The sequence below is a fragment of the Zerene cesonia genome, chromosome 29 (genome assembly GCF_012273895.1).
Source record: "Zerene cesonia ecotype Mississippi chromosome 29, Zerene_cesonia_1.1, whole genome shotgun sequence".
Classification (NCBI taxonomy): Eukaryota; Metazoa; Arthropoda; class Insecta; order Lepidoptera; family Pieridae; genus Zerene; species Zerene cesonia.
The window spans coordinates 5,966,769-5,992,303 of NC_052130.1; the positions used below are offsets into that span (position 1 = coordinate 5,966,769).

At 35.1% G+C, this 25,535-nt stretch overlaps 1 protein-coding gene across 3 annotated transcripts in view; it reads right to left on the reverse strand.

The window, feature by feature from the left end:
• LOC119837752 (C-terminal-binding protein) overlaps positions 1-25,535 on the reverse strand; it is a 92,153-nt gene that overhangs the window by 2,613 nt on the left and 64,005 nt on the right. For all 3 annotated transcript variants that reach the window (XM_038363487.1, XM_038363485.1, XM_038363486.1), the window contains 10 exons: positions 20,876-21,092; positions 14,094-14,159; positions 9,660-9,787; positions 5,267-5,526; positions 3,341-3,472; positions 2,758-2,957; positions 2,023-2,122; positions 1,253-1,383; positions 694-849; positions 24-224 (listed from right to left, as the gene is read on the reverse strand). In XM_038363487.1, the coding sequence (XP_038219415.1) occupies positions 24-224; positions 694-849; positions 1,253-1,383; positions 2,023-2,122; positions 2,758-2,957; positions 3,341-3,472; positions 5,267-5,526; positions 9,660-9,742 (1,263 nt within the window). In that variant the 5' untranslated portion in view covers positions 9,743-9,787; positions 14,094-14,159; positions 20,876-21,092. The remainder of the gene's footprint in view (positions 1-23; positions 225-693; positions 850-1,252; positions 1,384-2,022; positions 2,123-2,757; positions 2,958-3,340; positions 3,473-5,266; positions 5,527-9,659; positions 9,788-14,093; positions 14,160-20,875; positions 21,093-25,535) is intronic.

The window sequence follows — 25,535 nt, forward strand, 5'->3', positions numbered from 1 at the left end:
GGCGAGGGCGCGCGCGCACTGACCAGCGAGATGGGCGGCTGCGGCTGCGAGGGCTGCGGCGCGGGCTGCGGCGCGATGGCGGGCGGCTCGTGCACGGCGGTGGTGGAGTGCGCCGCCTGCGTGCCGCCGTAGTAGCCGCCGTTCATGCTCTCGCTGTAGGGCGCCGCCGCGCCGCCGCCCAGCGCGCCGCCGCCGCCCGACCCGCTGCCCGCCAGGAAGTAGTCCTGCGTGTCGAAACATGTCTACACGTTATTACAGAAACATACATATTAAGAGCGATTACAGCGAAAATTACGCATTTATTTCATAGACGCGTACGTATTGTGCTCACAAATAGAAATACGTGATTCTCTACTTTTAAATTTTTATGTCGTTTGAATCCTAAAATAAAAAATAAAAAAAATTTTTAGAGCATTTGTTGTATCAAATTTGCATTTACATAAAAAAATTATAAAAATCGGTTCACCCTGTAAAGTTATGCGATAACAAACACAAAAAGAAGAGACAAATTGATGACTTTCTTCTTTTCTTGTGATTTTCATATTGACTAAGCAGCATTGTATAAAGTAATAAGATAATTTACACCTTATTCGATAGCTTAATTAGTCTACTGTAAGCGCTAGTAACAAAACTCTGCGCAATGATCGCGTAGGCAGAGTTTCGCTTCGGATAATAACAAATAAGTATAGGCACCTTGTTGACGCAGTTGCGCAGGCAGTCGGGGATGCGGCCGACGATGGCGCGGCGGATCTCGGAGGCGGCCATCTCGCGCAGCTCCTGCGCCGACGCGTCCGAGTAGAAGGCCGCGTGCGGCGTGCACAGCAGGTTCAGCGCGTCCTTCAGCGGGCCCTGCGCGCGCGCACACTTACTCATTATACGTCATACTATTATTGACAGAATCTTTACGATTGTCAAAAACTATACATAATTTAAATGGCACCACATGGGAGACACCAGCTTACAAATAAATAAAACAAAAAAATCGGTTCACCCACTCAGTCGAACTGATAACCTTCTCCTTTTTTGAAGTCGATAGAAAAAATTGCAGGCTAATGTACAATACAGATAATTTTCTATTCGTACTTCTTTTCAACTGAACCCCATCATGTTTCAATTTAATTAAATTTCATCCAGTTCTTTCCTTGCAAGTACGAAGGCAGAAGGCAGCAAGGATGTTACAATTGCTAACAGTACAGCTGTTCTGTGAAAATATTCGTGTACAGTTGGGTGGAGGGCAACACGCGACGCTCACCTGGAACACGTTGAAGGGCTCGTTCTCGTGCACGTCGAGCGCGGCGGCGCGGATGCGGCCCTGCTTCAGCGCCGCCGCCAGCGCCTCGTCGTCCACCAGCCCGCCGCGCGCCGTGTTCACCAGGAACGCGCCTGCGCGGTCACACCACATACAGTACAGTACAGTGCAGTACAGTGCAGTACAATCGGATGGAGAGCGGTACAATGTTAATGTAATACTATATAGAATAGGCCACCATGATACGGGGGAGCACAGCACTGTATTCTGCATTAAAATAATTTATTATTATTATATACCAGCTCTCCATGGAAAAACCCATGAAATTAAAATGTTTCACTATTTTAAAAAATTACCTACGTCAATGTACTAAGTGATTGACGCAGAGACAAACAAACAAACACACTTTCGTTTTTAATATATTAGAAAGGATTGAAATTAATAACAAATATTAAAATCTATCCATTTATTTTATGTAAAAAAGATAATTTAGTCACACAACTAAATTAAAGGTTATTATTATATGAAGTGAAGTAGTAATATTTCTATTTTGCCTTCACATTAAAAATTATTTCAAAAACGAATCCTACAGTTCTTAGGAACTAACACTTATCCAAAAGCCTCTTTCATATGCTCATTTATTTGAATAGATTTGAACACATTCATGTGACCATAACTGTCTAATTATCTTAAGTATTAAGATGAACACTTAATCTTTAAAATATCACATCTCTCATACTAATTATACGCAAAAAAAATATATAGACACCAACCTGGACGCATTTGTTTAATAGTGAACTCATTGATTAAGTGGTGATTGTGCTCGTTTAAGCTGCAGTGTAATGAGACGCAATCACTCTGGAATAAAAGGTCCTGAAACAAAAAATACGAAAAATGTTAACTATTTGTTTTTTTAGAAATTAAAAACTTTTCAACGGATTTTAAACGCGATTTATAATACTCGCGTTAAACCAAACACAAGAAAATACTATTTGTTTTTTTTTATATATTTTATTGTATTTGCTTCTCGTGTTGATGAAGAGTAGAAAAGATTGCACAATACATAAATGCATTAAATGAATACATTTATATTGGATTTGGACTTAATGAAACAAGCTTCACATATATTGCTTTTTTTGATATTGATGATATGAATTTATGTCGATAGTACATGATTGTAAAGTTTTCAAAATTCATCTTCGGTTCGGAAAACTTAAATTATATAAAGGATTTTTTGTTGTGAGCGTTAGGTTGTATGTAGGCGGAAGATATGGGGATACGGTTGGCGTGTAACGGTGTAGCGTGTAATGTGTATTGTACGTAACTAGTAACATGTGGCATACAGCACGCAACATGTAACATATGACGTGAAGTGTGTAGCGTGTGTAGCGTGTGTATCGTGTAGCGTGTAGCGTGTAGCGTGTAACGTGTAGCGTGTAACGTGTAGCGTGTAACGTGTAACGTGTAGCGTGAAGTGTGTTGTGTATAGCATGTAGGGTGCCACCCACCTGCAGCGTGTACACCCTGGTGAGGCCGAGCGACTTCTCGATGCCGTCCGGCAGGTAGGGGTCGTAGAAGATCACGTTGAAGCCGAACGCCTTCGCCCGCAGCGCGACGGCGGAGCCGATGCGGCCGAGCCCCACGATGCCGAGCGTGTCGCCGCGGATGCGCGCGCACCCGGCCGCCGCCTCGCGCACCTGCTCCGGACCTGCGCACGCACACGTTGTACACTGTTCATTAACATATTGTAAGGATATTATAGTGTGTTGAAACTAATATGTAGAATGTCTATAAACTGTATTAAAAATATAAAGATACTGTTTACAGTAGTACAGTAATTATACTTAGTTTCTACTCAACACTTTACAAATTATAATTAACTCACTTCTCCGTAACATTTAGGTGTCATATTAAAAATCTAGGTGATTCAGCAAAAATTGCCAATACACTCCTTAAGTATTGTTCAAACTCTTTTTAGTTTTTCTATTTATGCCACAAACGTAAGACGGAGCCCATAACGAACAAGAAATTCTCTTCCCTATCACAAATTTCCTTCAGACCAAGTTGTTCTCCATAACCTCACTCACTCACCTGTGAACTTCTTGCCGTCCCGCACCATGTTGGCGAGCCAGTACGTCCGCCGGTACAGGTTGAGGATGAGGCACATGGTCGTGTCGGCCACCTCCTCCACGCCGTAGCCGGGCACGTTGCACACCGCTATGCCTGCAATGCACATTCAACGCTATCAACTTACGTCTTTTTAATTTCGCTATCTTAAAAATATCTCATCTACACATATAAATAAGAAAAAAAATAGATATTTAGTCTATTTTTGTTAGTTCATAAAATACGCACAACAATGTCTTCCAAGTACCAATTCATCTGTAATGGAATAAACTTATAAATGATATTACCAATTTTGAAAATTCTTCATATTGTTAGCTACATCATACACTTAAGTAACCCAAACCCTAAAAGTTATATTTTATCAGATTTATGATCCAACGAGAGAAGACCAGACGAATTTATTTAAGGAAAATGCATGTATTATATATTATACATACATTATACATTTTTAAAACTAACATTTAATATTATATCTAGCTAGTTTAAATCATTTTCAAGTACAATTTTAATCTTCATTCATAACAAGTAATGTACCACGAGAAGATTTAGATCTGCAGTCTCACTACGAATATTTGCATAACTGATGAAAATCGTAGGAATTTTAATTCAAGACATCAAGTACATCAAGCTCTGGCAAATATTTAGCGGTCTTAAATCTAATTAATTAAAATCCTAGTCTAAAGATTGACCCGATTGATTGTTAAATATTATGTTATATGTAATTGATTGCTAAATAAGTAAGCTTTTATTCAAGGTATTTGAACAATAATATGTATTTCAGCTAAATGTCCAAACTATTTACTATAAACAAATAAGTTGAAAGTAAATATTATTAACCGGTTATGAATGGTACAAAATTCATGATGTAACAATTAAATAGTTTTACCATTCAACTAAATGTACCAGATACACGTGTATCGATGATAATTATATTAAAGTGTGTTTCATCACACAAACAAAATGATTAATTGCAACTACTGAATACAATTACACTGAAAAATTACAAGTCAATTGAGTTATTAATTGTTATGTAACAATGAAAGCTTGGCGAGGTTTTCCGATGCACTTAATTTTTCACTTAATTAACACGCTTTTATTTTCTTTCTATGACTGTTTATGTTGTGAGTAATTAACCTCAGTTGTGTCACATTATTATTATGTTCTATTTATATGCCATGTATATATGTACAATTGTTGGAATTATGGGCTCCAACAAATATACAATGATCTATCATTGGCTGTCGCGTTTTCATTATGAAATATAATGAAAACGATTAAAATATCATACGTCTGTATATAATATGCACTTAATTCAAATTAAATGTAACAATGAGCAAACATACCGGTTTCTCCGTTACTATTTATTTTCCTTGTTAATATAGAAGTATGTTATAAAGATGAAGTTTCGAGATAACTTGTAGTTTCCTTATAATAAATTATTATACCAAGGTTTGCTTCGCTAATACAAGTTCATCTCTGCAAACACTTTTTCACTCGACCTTAAACACACCGTCTTCGCTCATCATTAACCATTACTATTTATTTATTTACTCATTTACATACATCTTTGATTTACAGCACAAAATATACCAAAACAACAAACTCTACAATAACTTCAAAGCATGATTTAGAAATGCTGTACAATTAGCGACAAATGATGTAATATTAGCGTTAAATAGGTCAACTTCAGATTTCATATGTACTATAGCTACCTAATAAAAGTAAGCCGTCACAGCAAAAACCGATAGAAGTGAAAACTAACTAATAATTATTTACTGTTATAATCCAATAAAAGAAAATTAATAATATTAGTATGTAAGTGACGCGAACCCCATAACACACTCCCCAACTACCAAAAAGAGATCAACACGGCAAAAGAAGTTCACTCACCCAGCTCGCCGGCCGCCTTGACGTCAATGTTGTCGACGCCGGAGCCGATGCGCACGATGATCCGCAGCGCCTTGAACTTCTCGAGGTCCTCCTTGGTGAGTATGATCGTGTGCCACATGAGCGCGCCGACCGCCTCGTTCAGCACCTTCTCGTGTATCTCGGACGTGGACTGCGCGTCGCAGAACGCGACCGTCGCGACGTCCTTCAGTATCGGCATCTCGACGGTGCAGTCGCGCCCGTCCAGCAGGGCCACCAGCGGCCTGGAACGTGCACATTATTGCATTTATAATAAATCATTATTTGATTGTTTGATCAATAAATATTTTAATTTATAAATATATATTATTTGTTCATCAAATAAATAAAAATTAACTGAGTCTGCATAAACCTTGTACATCACTATTTATCATTAGAATATTATTATATTTATGAATAGCTAAAATAACATTATCATATTACAAAATGAAAATGTAACTGATAAAAGACTTAATAGATAGTCATTTTAAAACGTTGCATCTTGTCACAATTTGGCTATTTATTCTGATAGAACTAATTAACGTAACGACGAACGCAAACGCTTTTACATTATGCTATGATATTGTTCCTGAGCTATATGACACACAGATGCAGTCGTGTTGTATCGACCAAAATTTAAGAATCTTATCATAATCATAAAAACGAATCACCTCCATAGAGGCATACTCAAATATGTCATACACCAAACATTGTCAATTCACTGATACTAATTAATTATCGTCTATTCGAGATATACCCAGAGGAACGTAAACCAACATTACAATACAGCGCTTGCCAAAGCACACACACGCAATCAATCAAACCGATAACATAGCCTGCTTACAATACGAGAGACAAACGTCTATGTAAGCGGGTGCACGATCGTTTCCATTGCAAATTAATTAAGTGGAAGGAAGTAGCACAAATTGCCATCGACCCATGAGTCTATCTCGGATCCCATTACGGGATACGTGACGTAATTAATGGGACGACGGCGATAGTTCTGTAGCTATTCTAGTTATACCAGAGGTATTGCGATGCGATGCTTTGGAACGCCCAAGAAACATCGTACCATGTGAGGACCCAGTACAGTTATAACAACAGTACCTACTACATACTATGCACATGTTTTGAAAATGTAAGCCAGAAGTTGCTACATAGAACATTTTAATTCTACACAAGAATGGAGCAATTATGTGAAGGTATGTTTAAATAAACTTTTCGATTCCTATTAGGTATTTCAATATGTATTTTAAATGCACACAAATAGAGTACCTAAAATACCCACGACGTGTAAGCACGTTTGTTTTTGTACTACCGTGACGCACTATGCAATAATCATAAAATCGAATCCAGCATTGGCCTTACGTAAATTTTAGTCAACTATAGTAGAGTAAAGCAGATTAGTGAACCTTGATATGAAGGTCTAACTGAAAATTTAACTCGCTGTCCGTCAGTTCAAGTCGCGTCACAACGAGCCGGCGATGCATTATAATAAGCCTGCGATTGGGTACAATAGATGTTTATCTGAGAAAGTTTACGTTGCACGATCGCAGTGCACGTGGAACGACGCAACTAAACCAATTCGAGTGCCAGTTTTCTTATTTAGAATATAACTTTTTATGTAGTCATTTATAATGCGCTCTTTATACATACTTTGTATTTAAATGTTAATATTTTTAGATGACGGTGATAGCTTCATGACTTCACTGCTTTAAGTATAATAGGCAATAATTCAATTTATTGTAATCACGTATAAATTCTACGTATTTTCATATACTTGAACTATTTAAGTTTTAATTAATATTATGTTGAAGGGATTTATATATATACATACTAACGTGTAGCCAATTAATATTCTCATACATGTAATGTTACAATCGCTCTCGTATATCCTACTTAATCCTACTAATATTATAAATGCGAAAGTTTGTAAGGACGCGTGAGTGTTTGTTGCTCTTTCTCACAAAAACTACTGAACCGATAGCAACGAAAATTGGTACGTAGACAGCTGGACAACTGGAATAACATATAGGCAACTTTTTATCCCGATATTCCTACGGGATACGGACTCACGCGGGTGAAACCGCGGGGCGCATTTAGTCCTTCATAAACGGATTTAGGCAACTCTATCGAAGCGCTGACCGCTCGCCCCCACCAGCGCGGCCCTAATTAACCCCTCGCCATTCCGATTCAACTAATAATTTAAACTTTCGTCATAGCGGAGCAAAGTTATTATTATTGCCGGCGAAACTTTCGACGAAAGTAATTCCGAAATGGGTAGAGTTTTACAGAAACTCGCCAAACTTCGCCCCGGGGGCGGACGAAAACAGATTTGCCGTCTAACAATGGTGGTGCGGGTGTTCGGGGGTTGCAACCCCATTCGGACAAGTTCTGATGGAAGGCAAATGGGATTAGCGCGAAAGAATAAGATTACAAAAACCGAAAGGATAACACGGCCCTCAATGGTTTTCACGGACTGTGTTGTTTGTCGACGCAAAGTTCTAATGTCGTTCTTGGACAACTTTTGGGATATTAACATTCTGGGAAGTATTAAGAAGTTAATCTAATCTTGCTCATGAGACGCATTAGTGTTTGTTTGTGTACTACATATCTCAGAAAATTTATTGATGAAGTTACTTTATGATAGTTAACTAGTTACATATGTAACCAATTATAACTTATCGTTATCATAACACCGCAGTTATTTAAACTAAACATTTTACACCTATTAAATGGGTACAATTCAAAAGCTTTATATGTATTTCTTTTAAAGATATAAGTATCTACCTGTATACGTGGCCTTGTTGTTTATCAGAAAAACATTTCTCATCTTCACAACTATAAATAATTTTAGGTATGATAAACGCTACTTTCTATTCGGATTGTAAAATTATGCGAAATGATACGATGAAATACATCGCAACGGGGGCCATTTACTTGGGGAAAATACAAACAAACAGATGGATAACCGATTACAAATAACAAGTAGATAGTTGCACATGCAGCTCGCCTATCAAAACTACCTACATATAATAAACCATTATATTACAGCATGTAAAAAATACGTTGGGTAAAGTGGATATGACATGAACTCAAATTTTGTGACTTCTGAATTTTCTGACTCTCAAGTTGGATCGAACTGCACATGCTACATTATAATCGGTTAAGTGGTTTAGGAGTCCATTGAGGACAAACATTGTGACACGAGATTTATTTATATTAAGATATATCAACTTTAACACGAGTCAAGACACCAATCTATAATCTGCATATTCAATTGCGCAACGCACGGATTTCAAGAGAAGCTCTTTACTCGAACATAGATACAGGAAAAATAATACGTTTATTTACACCTGACATATTATCTAGTCATACACAGTCACTAACTCTGTGTAATCAAGTGTTCGAGTAAACACAAAAAGCAAGCAAAGGTAAAAAGTGTGAGTATACTTGAGCGGACGATGCGGATTATTTGTGCCCTCATCGAGAAACATAAATGGTCGATGTTATTGTACCCACTTTACGAAGCGAGACCATACACATATACATACAACCATTCTATAGTGCTACCAGCACCACATCAATAATTCATTGTTTATCAATCTGTATCGCATCGCTTACTTTATATAAAAACATTGCAATTAAATTTAAGCCTCGCATCGTCTATGATAGCGGCTAGCCTTTCGTGTGTGACGAATTAACTTTTCAAATTGTTTTTTATTAACTTGCAGTAAAATTATCATCTTAACTACCGTATAATAACAGCGTAAGTTCGGTCTGTTGTTATTATCCACGTTCTATTTTTATCACAGCGAGAACACCGTGCGTAAATACTAAACTGAGTCCACGGTCTCACTCGAAAGTTCCAAACGCGATACAAAAAATGCAATGATGAAATAGTTACAGTAAATCTAATAAACCGTTCATGTACGTATATGCAGTTATCTCAACAACTTGAAAGGCTACTAATGTATAAATCACACATAGCAGCGGGTCGGTTAAGCATTGGGTATCGTCGGTACCAATTAAGTCATGTTGATCCATCATACAACCGCGGCGCTGGATAAATTAGGTCATTATTTACACAACCGCAACGTGTAATAAACGTGGCACACTTTAATCAACACTATAATGTATAAACCATTATTTTCGCTCGTTCGGGTCACTTTGCTGTGATATTTTAATTAATTGCAATATTGATAAACGTGTTTAGATGTTAATTAAAACATACTTTCAACGTTTATACTTCCCGGTATTGTATCTAAAATAATTGTTTACTTTTACAAACATGACCATTTAATACGACATATTGGACAACCTTCACGAAAAGTAAATGTCAAAGAAGTTACAATGACTCTGAATTAAGTTCACACACCTCGATTGTAGGGGTCCATTTGCAATGGGTCCCCGAATGCTATCCATGCGAGCTCTCTTTGGCAGCATCTTGCGTTTGTCCATTTAAAGCGGCAGAGCCGCTTTAATATCCGCTTCGCAGCGCGTCACCTGTAATTTAAAATATTTCTCATTAAGTAACGATTAAATTAAGAATATTAGACAACATAATATAATCTATCAACGTACAGCCCAAACTACTGGATCTATTGAGGTGGAATTTGGTATGCCACTATGATAATATAGACATCCGTTAAGATAGGACAAAGCACAATTTTAATAATATTTTCAAATGCACACAATTCAAAAATTGCACACATTGCGTTGTGCATTAGTCAGCGTAATCATTATTCTAACGGAAGCCGTTAACATCTTGCTGAGCATATTTTATTTGCGAACTGTCGAAGTCATTTAATAACATGAAACAAAAAAAAAAATACATTATCGCATATGCAGTTGCAGTTAAGGAAGAGCATCACGCAAATTAAAATATTATTATTAGTATTATTAGTATTTTAAATTTACAAACTGAAGAAATGACTAGCGATGCAGGAACTTTACATGCGGCAAGCCAGAGAATGGGTTCAGTAATAAAATACCTACAACAGCCATAATGTTATGTTCATGTTAACCAATTAACATACCATAAAAACAACCTTTTAGCAGGTGTTAATACCATATAGATTGTATTTACCACTATCTGTTAACAAATCGATAAAATAACGACAAACATTATATTTTAATTAATGAACCATTTTTACGTAGTGGCAATATTTTTAAAAATATTGTTAAATGCAGACAGTGACAGAACACCGACAGTGTTATATTTAAGAACAGTGTGGGTAATTTTAATAAAATTACTATTATTTCTCATAAATTATCCTTAGTTAGAGTATTAACACAATTTCCTCTAACAATCCTAGGTCTGAGTAGATTCTATTGACTTATAATGCAGAATCATCTATATCACAACAACATTCTATTTCAAAACACTATCTATTAAACGAAAAATTTTATCAAAACCTTCAATACTGGTAAAATTAAGGATTTTAAAATTGAAGCAAAATTTTTCATTTCTACATGTACTTCGCCTGGAAACGTATAACAATACATACATCGTTACATTATTATAGTTTAGAACCTTCAATTCCTCATGAAGTCATCCGAAAACTGTCCCTTATCATACACAAACACATTCACCACGAACGTCATCACATTATCAATTATTATCCAAGCAACAAATATGAACGCGGGTATTCGATAATTGTTGGCTCCGCACCGCCACCGTGTCTGCGAGCGCTGGCGGCAAGCCAACAGTGGATAATCGGGGGTCAAAACGTTATTGCCCCAGCCGTTGCAGTAGCTTGAGCACCTTTGGGGGCTCAGCGGACCTCGGCTCGAGGGTCGTTACGGGTTATTTACATGGTAACGTGCATTTTAGAAGATGTGTTTGAACGATGTTATTGTCTAACCGGTAACTCTTAATGTATTTTATGTACTGCACTATGTACAATTTATATCCCTATGGAAAATATATATGTATCATAATTAACATGTTATTAAAATTATGTTAATTTGTCTCATTTACCATTTGGAATGTAGCTTGTTATCAGTATTCATTATTGACTTTTTTGTTATGTCTTATCTGAAATACATGCGTTGACAAAATTATATAACGATAAAATATATTTTGATTGATTTTGTTTTGTTCACATCAAAATTAGCAAAATACCACACGATAAGCGTTTCACCGACAATACTTTAAGGTCAAACGAAACCGGTATGCTAATATAACTCAAATATAAAACGAAATCAAAAACAATTAAGCATAAATAGTGTTATAGTGGCATGAATAATAACATATCATATGAATTTTATGCACATTTACATAAAAACTATCTCAACAATAAGATATTTACATTGTTTGCCATTCGAAATCCCTCGACATCCCTCGTAACGAAGGCATGTAACAACGTCGTAACCAGCTCAGTTACATTGATAAAAATACCATTAAAAATGTCGCTTTATTTACCCAGTACGTCGCTTATAACCCCGCACGCTTCGCTTGTCATATCACTCATGATACAATGGCGCATTCGCTTGATTTGCTTAGAAGCTCAGTCTCGCATATGACTAACCTTTGTTTTAATCCACTTTACTACGTTAATAGGCCACTTTCATACACGATTCTTTGCTGTGTACCTTTTATGATAGAGTTGGAGGAACGGAATTTAGTTCTTTATTAAAGATAAAGAGGAAAAGATTCTTATCTTTTGAACTTATTAACAGCAAGAAACATATTTTTGCGAAATCGACACCGATATTGAGTTGACAAGAGTCCAGAGGGCTTTATAACCCATACACAATATATTTTTTTAATTTTAGCAATAACCGAAGTGCTATACAAATACTCTTTTAAAATCAATACATATCTTAACCTTTCTTCCCAAGAAAGAACATTACAAAAAAGAAGTAGAGACGCAATGCTTTTTTTATATACGTATGTTACCGTTTAAACCCGTTTTCTGTAAGAACACGTTATCCCTAACTAGAACTAGTTGTGACTTAATGTATTTGTTAAAAAAAAAACAAGGTTAGCAAGGAATGAAACGCGTGTTAGGTTCTTTATTAACCGCCAGAAGCGACTTTAGGGTGTCTCCTACTCAAACAGAAACCAACATGGAATAAAATAAAATCTCAGTGTGTTATTCCGCATTTTTAGGCGGTCTCCCTAGTTCCTAGTCCCTAGGGAAAATGAGTTCTAACGAAAAACGGGTTTTAACTGTAACATACATAATTAAAACCCTCAAGTATTTTCACACCATGTCATACTAACGACTAGCCGAATACCTCGACAGTAGACACCTACCTCTGCCTACACGTAGCTCGGTTAACTCCCAAAGTGCATAAAGTTTTTGTTATTATAATATATGTAAAACAACCATTAAGTCTCAAAAACAAACACTATTAGCATAGGACACTTGTATGTATTTACCAAACGCTCCGCATCACCGTCGAATACGAATGCATCAATCTTAACTTCGCATATTATTAACATTAATTTGAATAATCACAGTACACTAGCTGACCCGACCGACGCTGACCTGTCTTCGCGCGAACCGTCAAACGCGTGAAGATTAAATAGCTGCTAAATTATCTTAATTTTTTAATAAGATTCTTCTACTGACAATAACGAACACATTACAAATTTTTTAATTAAAATCAGAGCAGCAATTTACGTCACACGTGTGATGCTGTGATCAAGTGTATAGAATAATACAAACAAATAAACCAACTTTCTATAGCGATGTATTCAACGTGATAAGATTCATCGTTATGTAAACATATTACTTGTATAATCATTACAATTAATGAATGAATGAACGGTACGATAATCTCATTAATATTGAAGGACGCTATATACTGCTAATTACAGAGATAATTGAAAGCTTCAGTAACGAGAGTTATGCGTATAAAATATATAAACTGGTTATGCTTATACTGCTTATACATATGTACGTATGTATGTGCGTATAGAAACATGGGGTAAATAGCAGTTAAAATGGCTAGTATCTCATTATAATTGTCGATTATGAAAAGTAAACATAAGTATTATCATCAGTTACTTAGTGTGAGCGCTCAGATAGATGTACATTATACGAAGATATGTTACGTGAGAAGCCATAAAATTTATTTTTTCACTGTGACACAATGTAATCATAGTAAGTAAGAAGCGCTATCCCCTCTAAAAGTCGTTGCGTACAGAATGAAAAATAATGTACATTTCTTCAGTATTTATGTAATAAGCTGATTCTTAACAAACATTTTTATCCTATTAATATTATAAATGCGAAAGTTTGTATGGATGTATGGATGTTTGTTACTCTTTCACGTAAAAACTACTGAACCAATTGCCATGAAATTTGGTACGTAGACAGCTGGATAACTGGAATAACATATAGGCAACTTTTTATTCCGATATTCCTACGGGATACGGACTTACGCGGGTGAAACCGCGGGGCACAGCTAGTTATTTATAAATGTAATTTGTTAAAATGTAAGAAAACAAGGCACTAAATACTGCATAGCCTAGCAAAATTAAACGTGTATACCACAACTGGATCTACTATTAAACAATCTGACTGTAAACTTTTTGGTTTTATTGTATTATATTTAACATATATTCAAATACACATACGACCGAAAAAACCCTACCCTCTTTCTGTAGCAGTCGGGTAAAAAAAAGGGCCAATCTAATATATAAAAACAAATCCACCCTACGCAACAGAAAGCCATTCCCGCAAACACGCAAACAATAAAAAAAGCAAACACAAAACGACCAACGAATATAAGTAACATACATATACATATACATATACATACAATGATTGATGACGTACAAAACTGTTTTACTCACAATTTCAATGTCATTAGGGTTGTTGTTGGCAAATCGCTCGTAACGATCTCGACGCGTTCATTTTACCTGCAAACAAAAACGGCTATTAGGTTCGGTGAGCAATGAGCGTACCTGCGCCGAGTATATACATTATATATTAATTCGTACAAATATTGTAAGCGTGAGAGTGTTTATGCGTGTAATTTTTGTTACTTAAACCAACGACGAGTGAACAAGTTGATATTTTGACACCAAGGTGTATGAAGTTCTCATGTATTGATCAAAATAACTCATATATATAACACTTATGTAACCTACAGGAAATGTTAAAGAGAAAGAGATCTTTGCGCGATAACAATTAACTACTTACTGATCTACAAAGTTTAAGCAATTAGACATAATAGCTACCATCACAGAACTAAAGGGTTACAGGACCCTTTGATCGGCGACTATAGCTTTAAAAGAATTACCCGTCCTCATAAACATGAAAACAAGTTTCTTTAACTACATCTACAATGTGTTATAGATGTGTTATAGATGTACACAAACAGTGTTATAGATGTATCGAATGCATGTTTTATCAGCAAATATAAAATTAAAATTAACAAGATACATGTATTATATCTATTATATACGCTCTATACATTTTAGCTGAGATAAAACTTGTAATAAAGTATTCACGTTTCAATTAACTTATACATCCCTGTGCAAATTGCCAGGTGTTAGTTTAATTGTTTGTTTGTTAGGAACTACTGGACAACCGATTTCAATTATTATTTTATCGTTGGATGTGTAAATATGTAAGAATGCGTACGAGTGCTAAAAACTATATACGTGCCACGGACGATACAGGGGCGAAACGCTACTATAGAATATAATAAAAATATAATAGACGAGAAAAAATTCATACGTGAGTTTCTATACAATCAATAAGTAAACAAATATAAAAGCGTACGAATAAAACAATACAGTCTCGCTCACATCACGTATGTTGCCATAATGAAGCCAAGGTCAGCGATAAATTATTCAAATGCTACTTTTATTTACTTATAAAATGGTGCCCGACTTAAAAGACTAACCGGCTGGGGAGATTCTATATTTTACCTGAGTTACAAGTTTGAGTATAACAATATATTATAGCAAACATTTAAAATATGTAATAAAATATGTCCAAGGGCTTAAAATAATTGAATGATTCTTGTCTAAATTCACTAGTTTTTTTATAAATTGTCTGCCATCTGTTTGTTGAGTAGAGATGCAGCTTTCTAATAGTAAAAGAATTCGAAAACAATCGGTCAAATACCTACCGTTTGTTACTGAGTTAAATGTTGACAAAGAAACGTTCTATAAAATATTCTACATTTTAGACATAATCCATCTATGTACGTTTTGATCTTAATTAAGTGACTTTTACATACCTGTTAAAAAAAGAAAATTATAGAACACATTAAAATAAGTATAAGCTAGTGGCTAATATTACAAGTAACTAAGTCGTTTCTTACTAACGTTTGAACCATTGAACCTCCGCTATTGATCTATTACAATTTTTTCTCGTAACCTTTGAAATCGAATGAAAGTAATCAAGTATTAATAAATTAACAATACCGAAGTTTATTATAATTATTTTACATTAATTAACGAGAAATATTATATATCTACATATTTAAATATATGTACACATAAAATTATTCTAGCACATATTAAATTATTCTTGTATCACAGTATTCCGAACCGGTAAATAAATTATAAACAATTTTTTATACACACCTAAGCGATATAGGTGTTCTGACATAAGGATCGTTTGTCAGACCAACATAATATCCTATAGGTCTCAGGGATGTATGTACGTGACACTTCCAACCGAGAATAATTTTTGAAATCGGTCTAGTAGCTTCTGAGATAAATGTGTTCAAACAAACACACAAACCAACTCTTCAGTTTTATATTATTAAGTAAACGCTACGATTACATTATATGCGTATAGAATTGCGAATATTATTTCTATGTAACAACATCGCTTAAAAATAAACTAGTTAATTACATAACATTCTATTTTTATAAACAAATAATGAGATGTTTGTCATTATCGACTATGTCAGTTTTTTAAATACATAATAAACACACATTTTGTATCTACATTAAAAATTAGAAGAATTATTTATTTGATTAAGCGAATATATACATAAAAGTCTAGGTATCTACACCTACCGTTTAACGACAAGCAGACTATCGTTTGTTTTTTTTTTCTAACTTCTATTCAAGTAAAAGTTTGTAGGATTATTAATAATCTTTGGCATATACTTAATATCAAAAGTAGGTATAAAACTTTTATAAGTTTTATAAAAAGGTGAGTAGTAGTATCATAGGTAGTAGTAGTATAGGTACTACTCGTTTCCATATAACTAAAAAAATAATTATTATAAAATACATAAATCATCAATTACGAAGCTTTCATTTGTTGACCCCGTTATTTATCGCATAACCTTTTCGAAAAGCCTTCAAAACGTACAGCAATTTATTTCATTCATTAACCTAGTCATACGTAATAGTGTTGAGCTGTTTTATAAAAATCCGGATCGGGGTTGACGCTTTGTTCAGGTTATAATATCATAATAGGTATGTTGATTGTAGGTCAATGTCAGCGCGATCGTAGTGTGTTAGCGGCTCTTTTTTTAATACACATTTTAAAGGCTGTGTAAACATTATTAAAAGACATACCTAAGCGTAACAACCACGCTTAGGTATGTGCCTTCTGTGTCTTAATATATATTATCTATTAGATACACGCTTCAGCTCCGCCTGGGTAGTCATTTATCATAATTGATATAATTTTAACTATACTACATTTTATGTTGGATCAAACTACACATGGAGGGCAAATTTGAATGAAATCGATTGAGTAGTTTAGGAGGCAACCGCGGACAAACAACGTGGCACGTAATTTATGTATCTATACAATATTTAGATGAGTTGTATGGTACTTTCGTTTGTGGCTAAAGATAGAGAGCGTCAGACATCTAATTATCTGATTGAAATAATATTGGGATATAATTTAAATACAGGTAATATTTCATTTGACCACCCTGGCGGAATTAGTAATAAATAGGAAAAATGCATAAAAATAATTTGTTCAGAAGTATCATTACAATATTTATTTTGATTCTCTATCAGTTTGCATTTGAGTATATATAATATTACACCACCACTCTTTATAACTCAAAACGGAGGAAAGACGTGAAAACCACATTCATACAATCAAGGCAATTGCTAGCTGTGAAATTAAATCAAGAAAAATATACCATAAATCCATTATCAATATCTGAATATTATAATACAAACTCGATCTATTCAATCGCTAGATGTCGATAATTACCTACCTACTGTTAGGTAAGCGTCACGACAACACGAGATCGTCAGTAGAGAAAAAAAACACATTAATACACCAAATTACGCGGGTGAGTTATCTAGCAAACGTCGCCACGTATCTTTTTTGTATCACTCAAACCATTTGCAAATAATATCCGCTCGTCTCGTACGTACACAAGTACATACTTTACACGGTTGCTAACTGCATAGTCATCACGACCTCAACCCGCCCGAGAATGATATAATCACTCACGCTCGGAAATATACGTATCTATCTATAAGATATTCCGACTCTGTAATTTGTATATGATACTAATTATGCAATCATAAATGTAAAATCACTCGATTGATATTCACTTGCGCTCGACATAAGATCTATGGGACGATATCAAGAATGATAACGAGTTTATGTTGGTTTCACTGTCGTATTTTGTCGTTCATTCATTTTGTATAGGTACTTTTAATTACGCAAGTATGTTTTCTTAGTTTGTCTTTCATTTATATCACGACAGACATTTCATCATGTTTTTTGTGTCTGAAGATAGTAAGGAATTTAGACTTTTCGTTATATAGGCTACTTTATACCGCGAATAACTTCAAGTTTTCTAAATTCTAACTGATGGCATTTTTTATAAAATACGACAATATTTTAGAAGAAAAAGAATAGCCGCGAAAAATCAATAGCGTTCACCATCTTCGTAATTCTGTAAATAGTTTGAATGATTTCAAGCACTACAAAATAACATAATATTATATTCCATAGGTATTGACCTCGTATATCACTTTAAACAAGGGAAAGGAGATCTTTGCATACAACTATATTCGTGACCTTTGACCTCTGGTATATTGTAGAGACATGATTTACTAAGGTACTTTTAAAAATGCAACAAATAATGGTCAAAAAAAATAATAATTTTATGGATTATTGTCTTCCATTACGGAGCTTACCAGCCGTGTAAAACAGACGCTACTTTTTCTCACAGTTGTGGGAAGTCAAAACTGGTCTATTTTTAATTATAATTAAAAAAATGTGTTCGTTTCAATTTATTTTTAACTAGCCTTGTAATTCTATTACACATATTATAAATATTTAATTTATTCCGTCTGTTATTACACAGAAGCGGTACAAAAGGTGATTGTTGTGGCGTACAGTGGTTTTTACACCATCTAGTTCTATTGTAACATCCTGCAACCTGCCATAGATAAATTGATTATTCACATAATGCTCTACAATATCGACCTGAGAGATTATAATCCTTGGCAACACTGCAATAAGGATTTATCACCTTATTAAGAAATTTCACACATAGCAACACCTACGTAGATCTAGTGTAAGTTGCTATGACAACCCATACTCAAAACTACAGTTCAAAATTCTAGAATGATTTAATACCAACTGAATGTAAGTATCAACTGACACTTCCTATAATGGGCTGATTATGCACTTGCTTCGTTATGCTACTATATTTTAACGAATAAGGAAAGCAAGGGATTGCTTTATAAACTGCGATTTCGGATTGTTATTGCTTTCTACAACGGAAGAAAGTGGCCGAGCGAAAGCACAATCAATGAATACCGATATGCATTGACAGAGATATAAAAGACATTAGAGTCATACAATGATAAACAAACGGCCCAATACAGTAATTTTTCGCTATACACGTAATAAAGCTAACAAACATTCAAGCATCGTCGTGTCGAAGCTATTCACGCGTTGCTAAGCGGTAAATTCACGTATAAATAAATCATCGAGTGCGGTAATAACTACGCGATTATTATATGTCCAACAAACAATAATCAGAGAACATAATGAAAATACATTAATTTTATTTCTATTTCAATTTTAAAGTCGTGCTGTTGCAACAACTGTTTAATTATTAAATCAGTTGTTATTTTTAACTTTAATCATTGAGGAATGATTAAACTGTTCATAAAACCACACCGGTAGATACTATTTAGGCTTTGTATCAATTAGAATCGCTTTAAAGTTATTAATAGTTTTGCTTAGTATCATGGTTTCTTTGAAGTTTCGATAATTTCTATTGAACGACATCATATTTCTTTTCATTTCAATCGATTTAGCCACATCAAAACATCCTTTGCAGTTAAATGTACTACACTAGAAAATTCCGCATTTTGCGTATCAATTTCGATTTCCCCACTAAACACAAACTCTATCCCTATAAAATGCGTCCAAAACGGACACAAAGTCTTGAAAGTACAACCCGGCTGGCAGAAGGTGCAACGTTCCGCCAAACTTACGTCCGCATTTCGCTTGCACCGTTAAGATTTCCCCGAGGAATCCCAAGTGCACACAACACACTGACCAATCGAGTATTCACTATTGCGACAAGATTCTACCCACCGGCCGTTTCAAGCATCACACGAACAGAATTCAATTTCGAGGCGCTGCACAATTCTTGACACAGTTATTTAAGCGAGATTAGCGGGAGCGGCGACGTTTGTATAGATTATTGTTAATACGTGTGTGATAATGCATTAGTTATGTGGGTCATGCTCGTAACATAGTACCTAATTACCATCTAGTTTGGCACGTAGGTGATAGTTTATACTTTATACGTAAAAGGTAAATTGTTGTAAAGCGTAAATATGTTGAAGTTTAAAGAGGGCCTGAATAAGTAATAGTGATACACAAACGTGTGAACGGTACGGCTCATTGTTAGGTTTGCAGCTAATTGTTGTGAATGTTTATCGAGGATGCGTGTCCATCGAAGATAAGTAACAAATAAGATGCAAGAGCATGCGTATGTAGATGTTTGACCAAATTCGATTTTATCGAAATTTATCGAAAAGCGGGCTTTATTAGAAGCTATTTTAATAATACAAAGCTGAAGAGTTTTTTGTTTGAACGCATTACTCACAGTAACTAGTGGACCCAATATAAAAAAAATATTTCTATCTACATGTTATAAAAGGACCAAGGGCGGACAATTAGACATATACATAAATGTGTATCATCATCAATTAATTATAAGTATAAACTATTTCTGAAAATTTCTTGTCATAAAGTGTTTTCCATCATTCATAATTAAAGTATACGTAGGTATGTAACTAACTTTAATTTATCAACTTATTAATAAAAAGGCATTTAGCATGAGAAATGCTCGAACACGCGTGTGTACCGCGTGGATTAAACATTTCTACAGAAAAGGGTATACCTATATTTGTAGGTTTATTTCCTTTTAATTACTTATGCGTATTAGGTACTAAGCACGTAGGAAAAGAATCCTCATTCTCTTTTAGCCTTCAGATGAACTAAAAATAATTCGCCATCCACATTGTCATCCGCATAGATCTCATTAACTTTAAAAGCAGCATTTCACCACCGCTCTTGTAGATAATATTCCGAAAACAGATACAAAGCGCACCTACAGGCTACATGGTTAATTATTCAATAAACACTATTACATACATACCAACGTTGTTGTGACGTAATCGAACCGAGATCACCGATCCATCGGCGCACCGGCATCGACTTGTCCGGCGCCGGCGCCGCTCGGGACGCGCGCGCACACGCACACGCACACGCGCACGCACACAGACGCACACCCACCGTCACTACACTAGTTTACACTGCACTTGGCACACACTGACACACGGCTGCCGTCGAGGTACACGATCACAACGCGACACCTGTAACAAAGAACGTATCTAGTGAGTGTAATGTCATTGAATACTTACATGTTATTTATTTATAGAATAATAAAGTATAAAACGTGCAGTTAATGGTTTATGTAAGTTTTGCCGCCGTATGATTATATGCCTCGAGCGGCTTAGCCCTGACTCACCAATCGCCGGTGTCTGACTAACGAGGTAGATATACGTGCCTACTCATTAAAATGTAACGACAGAAATATGTCCTAGGACTTATTGAGAAATTATTTATGACATTTTTATGTGCTTACATCGTGAATGTGAAATGTTTTCAGGCAGAGTAAATAGTTATCTGTCTGACATAGGTAGGTACTCATAAAAGACCTAATTTCGGACACACATTTTTGTATTCAACTATCATTACCCAGAGTGAATATATACGCAATCGATATTTCTTTTGTCAAACGCCCTTGGCACTGAACTTTTTCTATAGTTATTATAACAAACAAAATATAAATTGAATAGCCCGAGGCCCGAGGGTCACGGCGCGCGGGTATTTATATTTTATACACAATAATAATAGCTTTGACGAAATACACGACACGCGTCGTAATCGAACAGAATGAGCACGTCAAATAAATTGAAATAATTCGTCCGTCGCGTTTCATTTATTTCATTTACTCGTGTTACGTACGCAGAAAGTTAACAATAAAGTTTCCAGGACCGACAACCAACTTACTCACTTATAAATAACTTAGTTATTTAATTCTACTGAATTCCAGTGTTCCAGTCTTCAGACATTTATTTATTTTTAACATTATACAGGTACATAAAGCATCTATATAGAAAACAAAAAGCCACATACTCAGTAACTTTACACGAAACGAAAAATGAAACTCAATTACGAAACAGTATCGATAAATATTTCATTTTGTACACATCCTAGTAGTTCGCGAGCAATCCAAGAGAAATGCAACAAAAGAGAGAGAAAAAAAAACACGGAAACATCGAGCCCCCTCCATCAACTCGGCTAACTGTTGACCTACTTATATTTCGCTCGCGGGTCGCACACACACACAACACACACACGCACCAAACTGCTGCACGTTTTGAACTCAAATTGCATCACGTATAACATAATTGCATACGTGCTTTTTATGTTTTTATTTACAGCTGAAATAACAATTTATTGTTGCCGGCAAAGCTTTAAAATGCGAACGTTTATTTTTTTTTCATATATCGTGATGATTCAAGTATAACATTCATATAAAAGATGTGTAAACATTACAAAAATGAACGACTTTGAACGCTTAATGGCTTGACAGACTTTTCATTTGAATATTATATGGTTTGTGCTACCGAGTATCAACTATCCTCAACGTATCAATCAATACATACCAACACTGGTATGAATAACCCACACACTACGTTCATGATGCCCACCTTACAAATACCAAACTCACAAATCAAACAAACCCCTTGCTAAAGTCGACTACAGGAAGACGTCGACAGTTCTTCGCGTTTGTGAATTCGCAAAAAGCAAAACCGCAGAACAATGCAATGGCGCGCGCCGCGGGGCTGAAGTTTTAATTGAAAGGCGCCCATTGATCGAAACCCGGCCGCGATGTAGGCGAGACTCGCGTTTTGCGACAACTGTATTTGCCAATAGTAATAATAATTATTGCAGACTTTCAACTTCAATTATTATTGTTTCTTTGTCGTTTATTGTTAAGTAATCCGCGCTAGTTTGGACGCAGTTTTCTTTCTCCTTATTGTTCGAATTGTATCGACAGAATCGGTCGTTGCAGCTAAATTTCGACATAGTAAATAAAGCGAATACATTTTTCCATTCGCATGAACGACCGTCCTCATTGATCATTATTATAATAAACAATTATTTACGCAATAACCGCACCTGTTACTTGGTCACCTTCGGTCGAAGGCGAAGTAAATTACATAGCTATGTGATAAACCAATACACAGGCGAGGGTACGAAACTCTCAAGGTAGCGCTATCGAAAGCAAAACTTGACGAAACTAATTCAGGAATTACGTCCCAGCAGCAAGTTTACATAAATTTCAAAGCGAATAATGGAATACAGTACCTACTTTAATATGCCTCATTTAAATATAACAATAAGCCAAAGTACATTTTTGTTGCAATCGTTCCGCACAAGGCTATCGTGACCCGCTAATGCACAAACGCAGTTCCGATAAAACATTACGATTTCAATCAAGATTATATCTTTTGTAGATGTCGAATATGGAATATTGTAAAAGGAAATGTACCGATAATCCAACATTCATTTCCTATCAATTAATTAATGTAATTATATTTTAGTTTCCCGTGTCCCCAGCAAACCCGGTGCCATAAAGCGACCACATTGTAAAATTGCAAGCAGCCTTATACCTTATACCACCACGATAGACTTAAATATAAATTACTAAACATGTGAGCCCATTCAATCAATCACGATAGTTTATTTATTGAATACTCAGTGAACTAACATCCCTCTTTGGCGACATGTCTACTTTAAGCCGAGATAAAATATAAGAATACCTAATGCTAAAGAACAGACAAACCTAGTTAGTGTCTATAAATCGAGGTCTTCATTCTTCAATACTTTCATATCATAAATCAAGAGATCAGCCATTCCCTCATCCAATATAAGCCAACTATTCAACAAATATCAAATATCCGATATGAAAATTCCATTTAAAACGGACCGATAAAAGATCCCACGTCTCTGAATGCCAATTCTCAGATTTGCGGCATAACGATATCTATTTAATTAACGCTGAAGACTGCTCTTATCGGCTTAACTGCTTCAAGTCGTCTTTCCGAGAATATTACTAGCACTATTGCGTGCACAACGAATTATAACGATCGTAGTAACCTTATACTGTCTTGTCTAATTATGTACGTACATAGTAAGTTTTTAAAATGAATACATTTAATTACAATCATGTATGTAACATGATTATTTCTATTGATACGATTATTTTATTAGTGAATTTGATATTTTATTAGTGATTTGATATTTGATACTCTATAATGTAGTTGATTTCTTGTGTTTCGCACCCAAAGGGTAAAAATGGAATGAATACTGTATAAGTAAATTTTTGTGAGACTTTCTCAACTATGATGGTGAGGGGCTCGATTTTTATTTTATCGCATTAACATGGTATGCGAAAATTTCATGATGGGCGCCTTTAAATATTCCTTTGCAATATATCTATCTAAAAACTTTCAGTATCCAAGTAGATAGTAGATAAAAAAGGTTTTCCATCGCGCCGTCCACTTGTATCACAGTAGGGCGCTTGGCGACGACGCTCGGATACAGGGTTATCGTTAAACATTTTTTTAAAACAGAAAAAATAAATTTGTATTACAATATATTTATTTAGTAACTATGTTGGTTTGATGCGAGATTTTTATTAATTTAAATCTCATTACTGCACGTTATATTCAATGACAAGGTCAGATTAAAAAGAAACTTAATTTTGTACGTAACAACAAATGGAAGAAAGCTCTAAAATTTTACATTTCCACTACCTCACTTTCCTACAAAACATATTTTCGGTTTAAAATTTACATAAAACCATGTTACGTTCGTATTTGTTACCATAAATAAAAGCTATTTCTTTTCAGCCATAAAGCTTGCCGGTGGCAGCCCTACCGGGAGACTCAATAACTCGTTACGCCGAGGTCAACGTCCTATCGATTGCGCGACCCTGCTAGCTAGCGATCTTCGGTAGCCACTAGCCACTATTATTTTCGCTGACGTGGCCAACTTATCTTGTAACTTTATAACTTTTCAAGCTGTCACTGCGTATACAAGGCTAAATATATTTTCTACTTGAACGGAACTATCTATTACTGTTACGTTAATAGTCAGCGAACATTATGCTTTAACTAAACTTAGTTGTTTTATGTAAGTATAAACTTAGGTGCTTATTTCAACCAATACTAAGAGTTCTTAGTATAATGAAGAATGTATATTGTGGGAACAAATCTTATGCATGGTAAGAAAGTGTTGGAAAGGTTTTGTGTATCTGTGTGTGTGTGTACCTGTTTGTGGTATGTTAGCTCTAGCTCTAGGAGTTTTCTTAGCTATATTTGATGAACATCGGTAAAAGATTTAAATATTTTCACATAACTCCCTCAGTATGGGTATCAAATGAAAAAGCATGACTAGTAGAGAACTACTAATTATGGTATATTTTATATCCAATGGGGCTACCAACAAAACACATCATTTTTTCTTTTTATTATTTTCATTTAAATTTACTCGTATGGAATTTAATTTAAGGTGACAAAAATACTCATCATTAATTAGGCATGTTTTAATTAAAATTCAGTAATAAAGCTAGTCGACATTTGTAACGATCAAGCAATCAAAAAAGCGTATCTCTGTTTGAAACGAAACGCATCTGATATATATTATATACTTACTTAATTACTCTTATATATACCATGCCT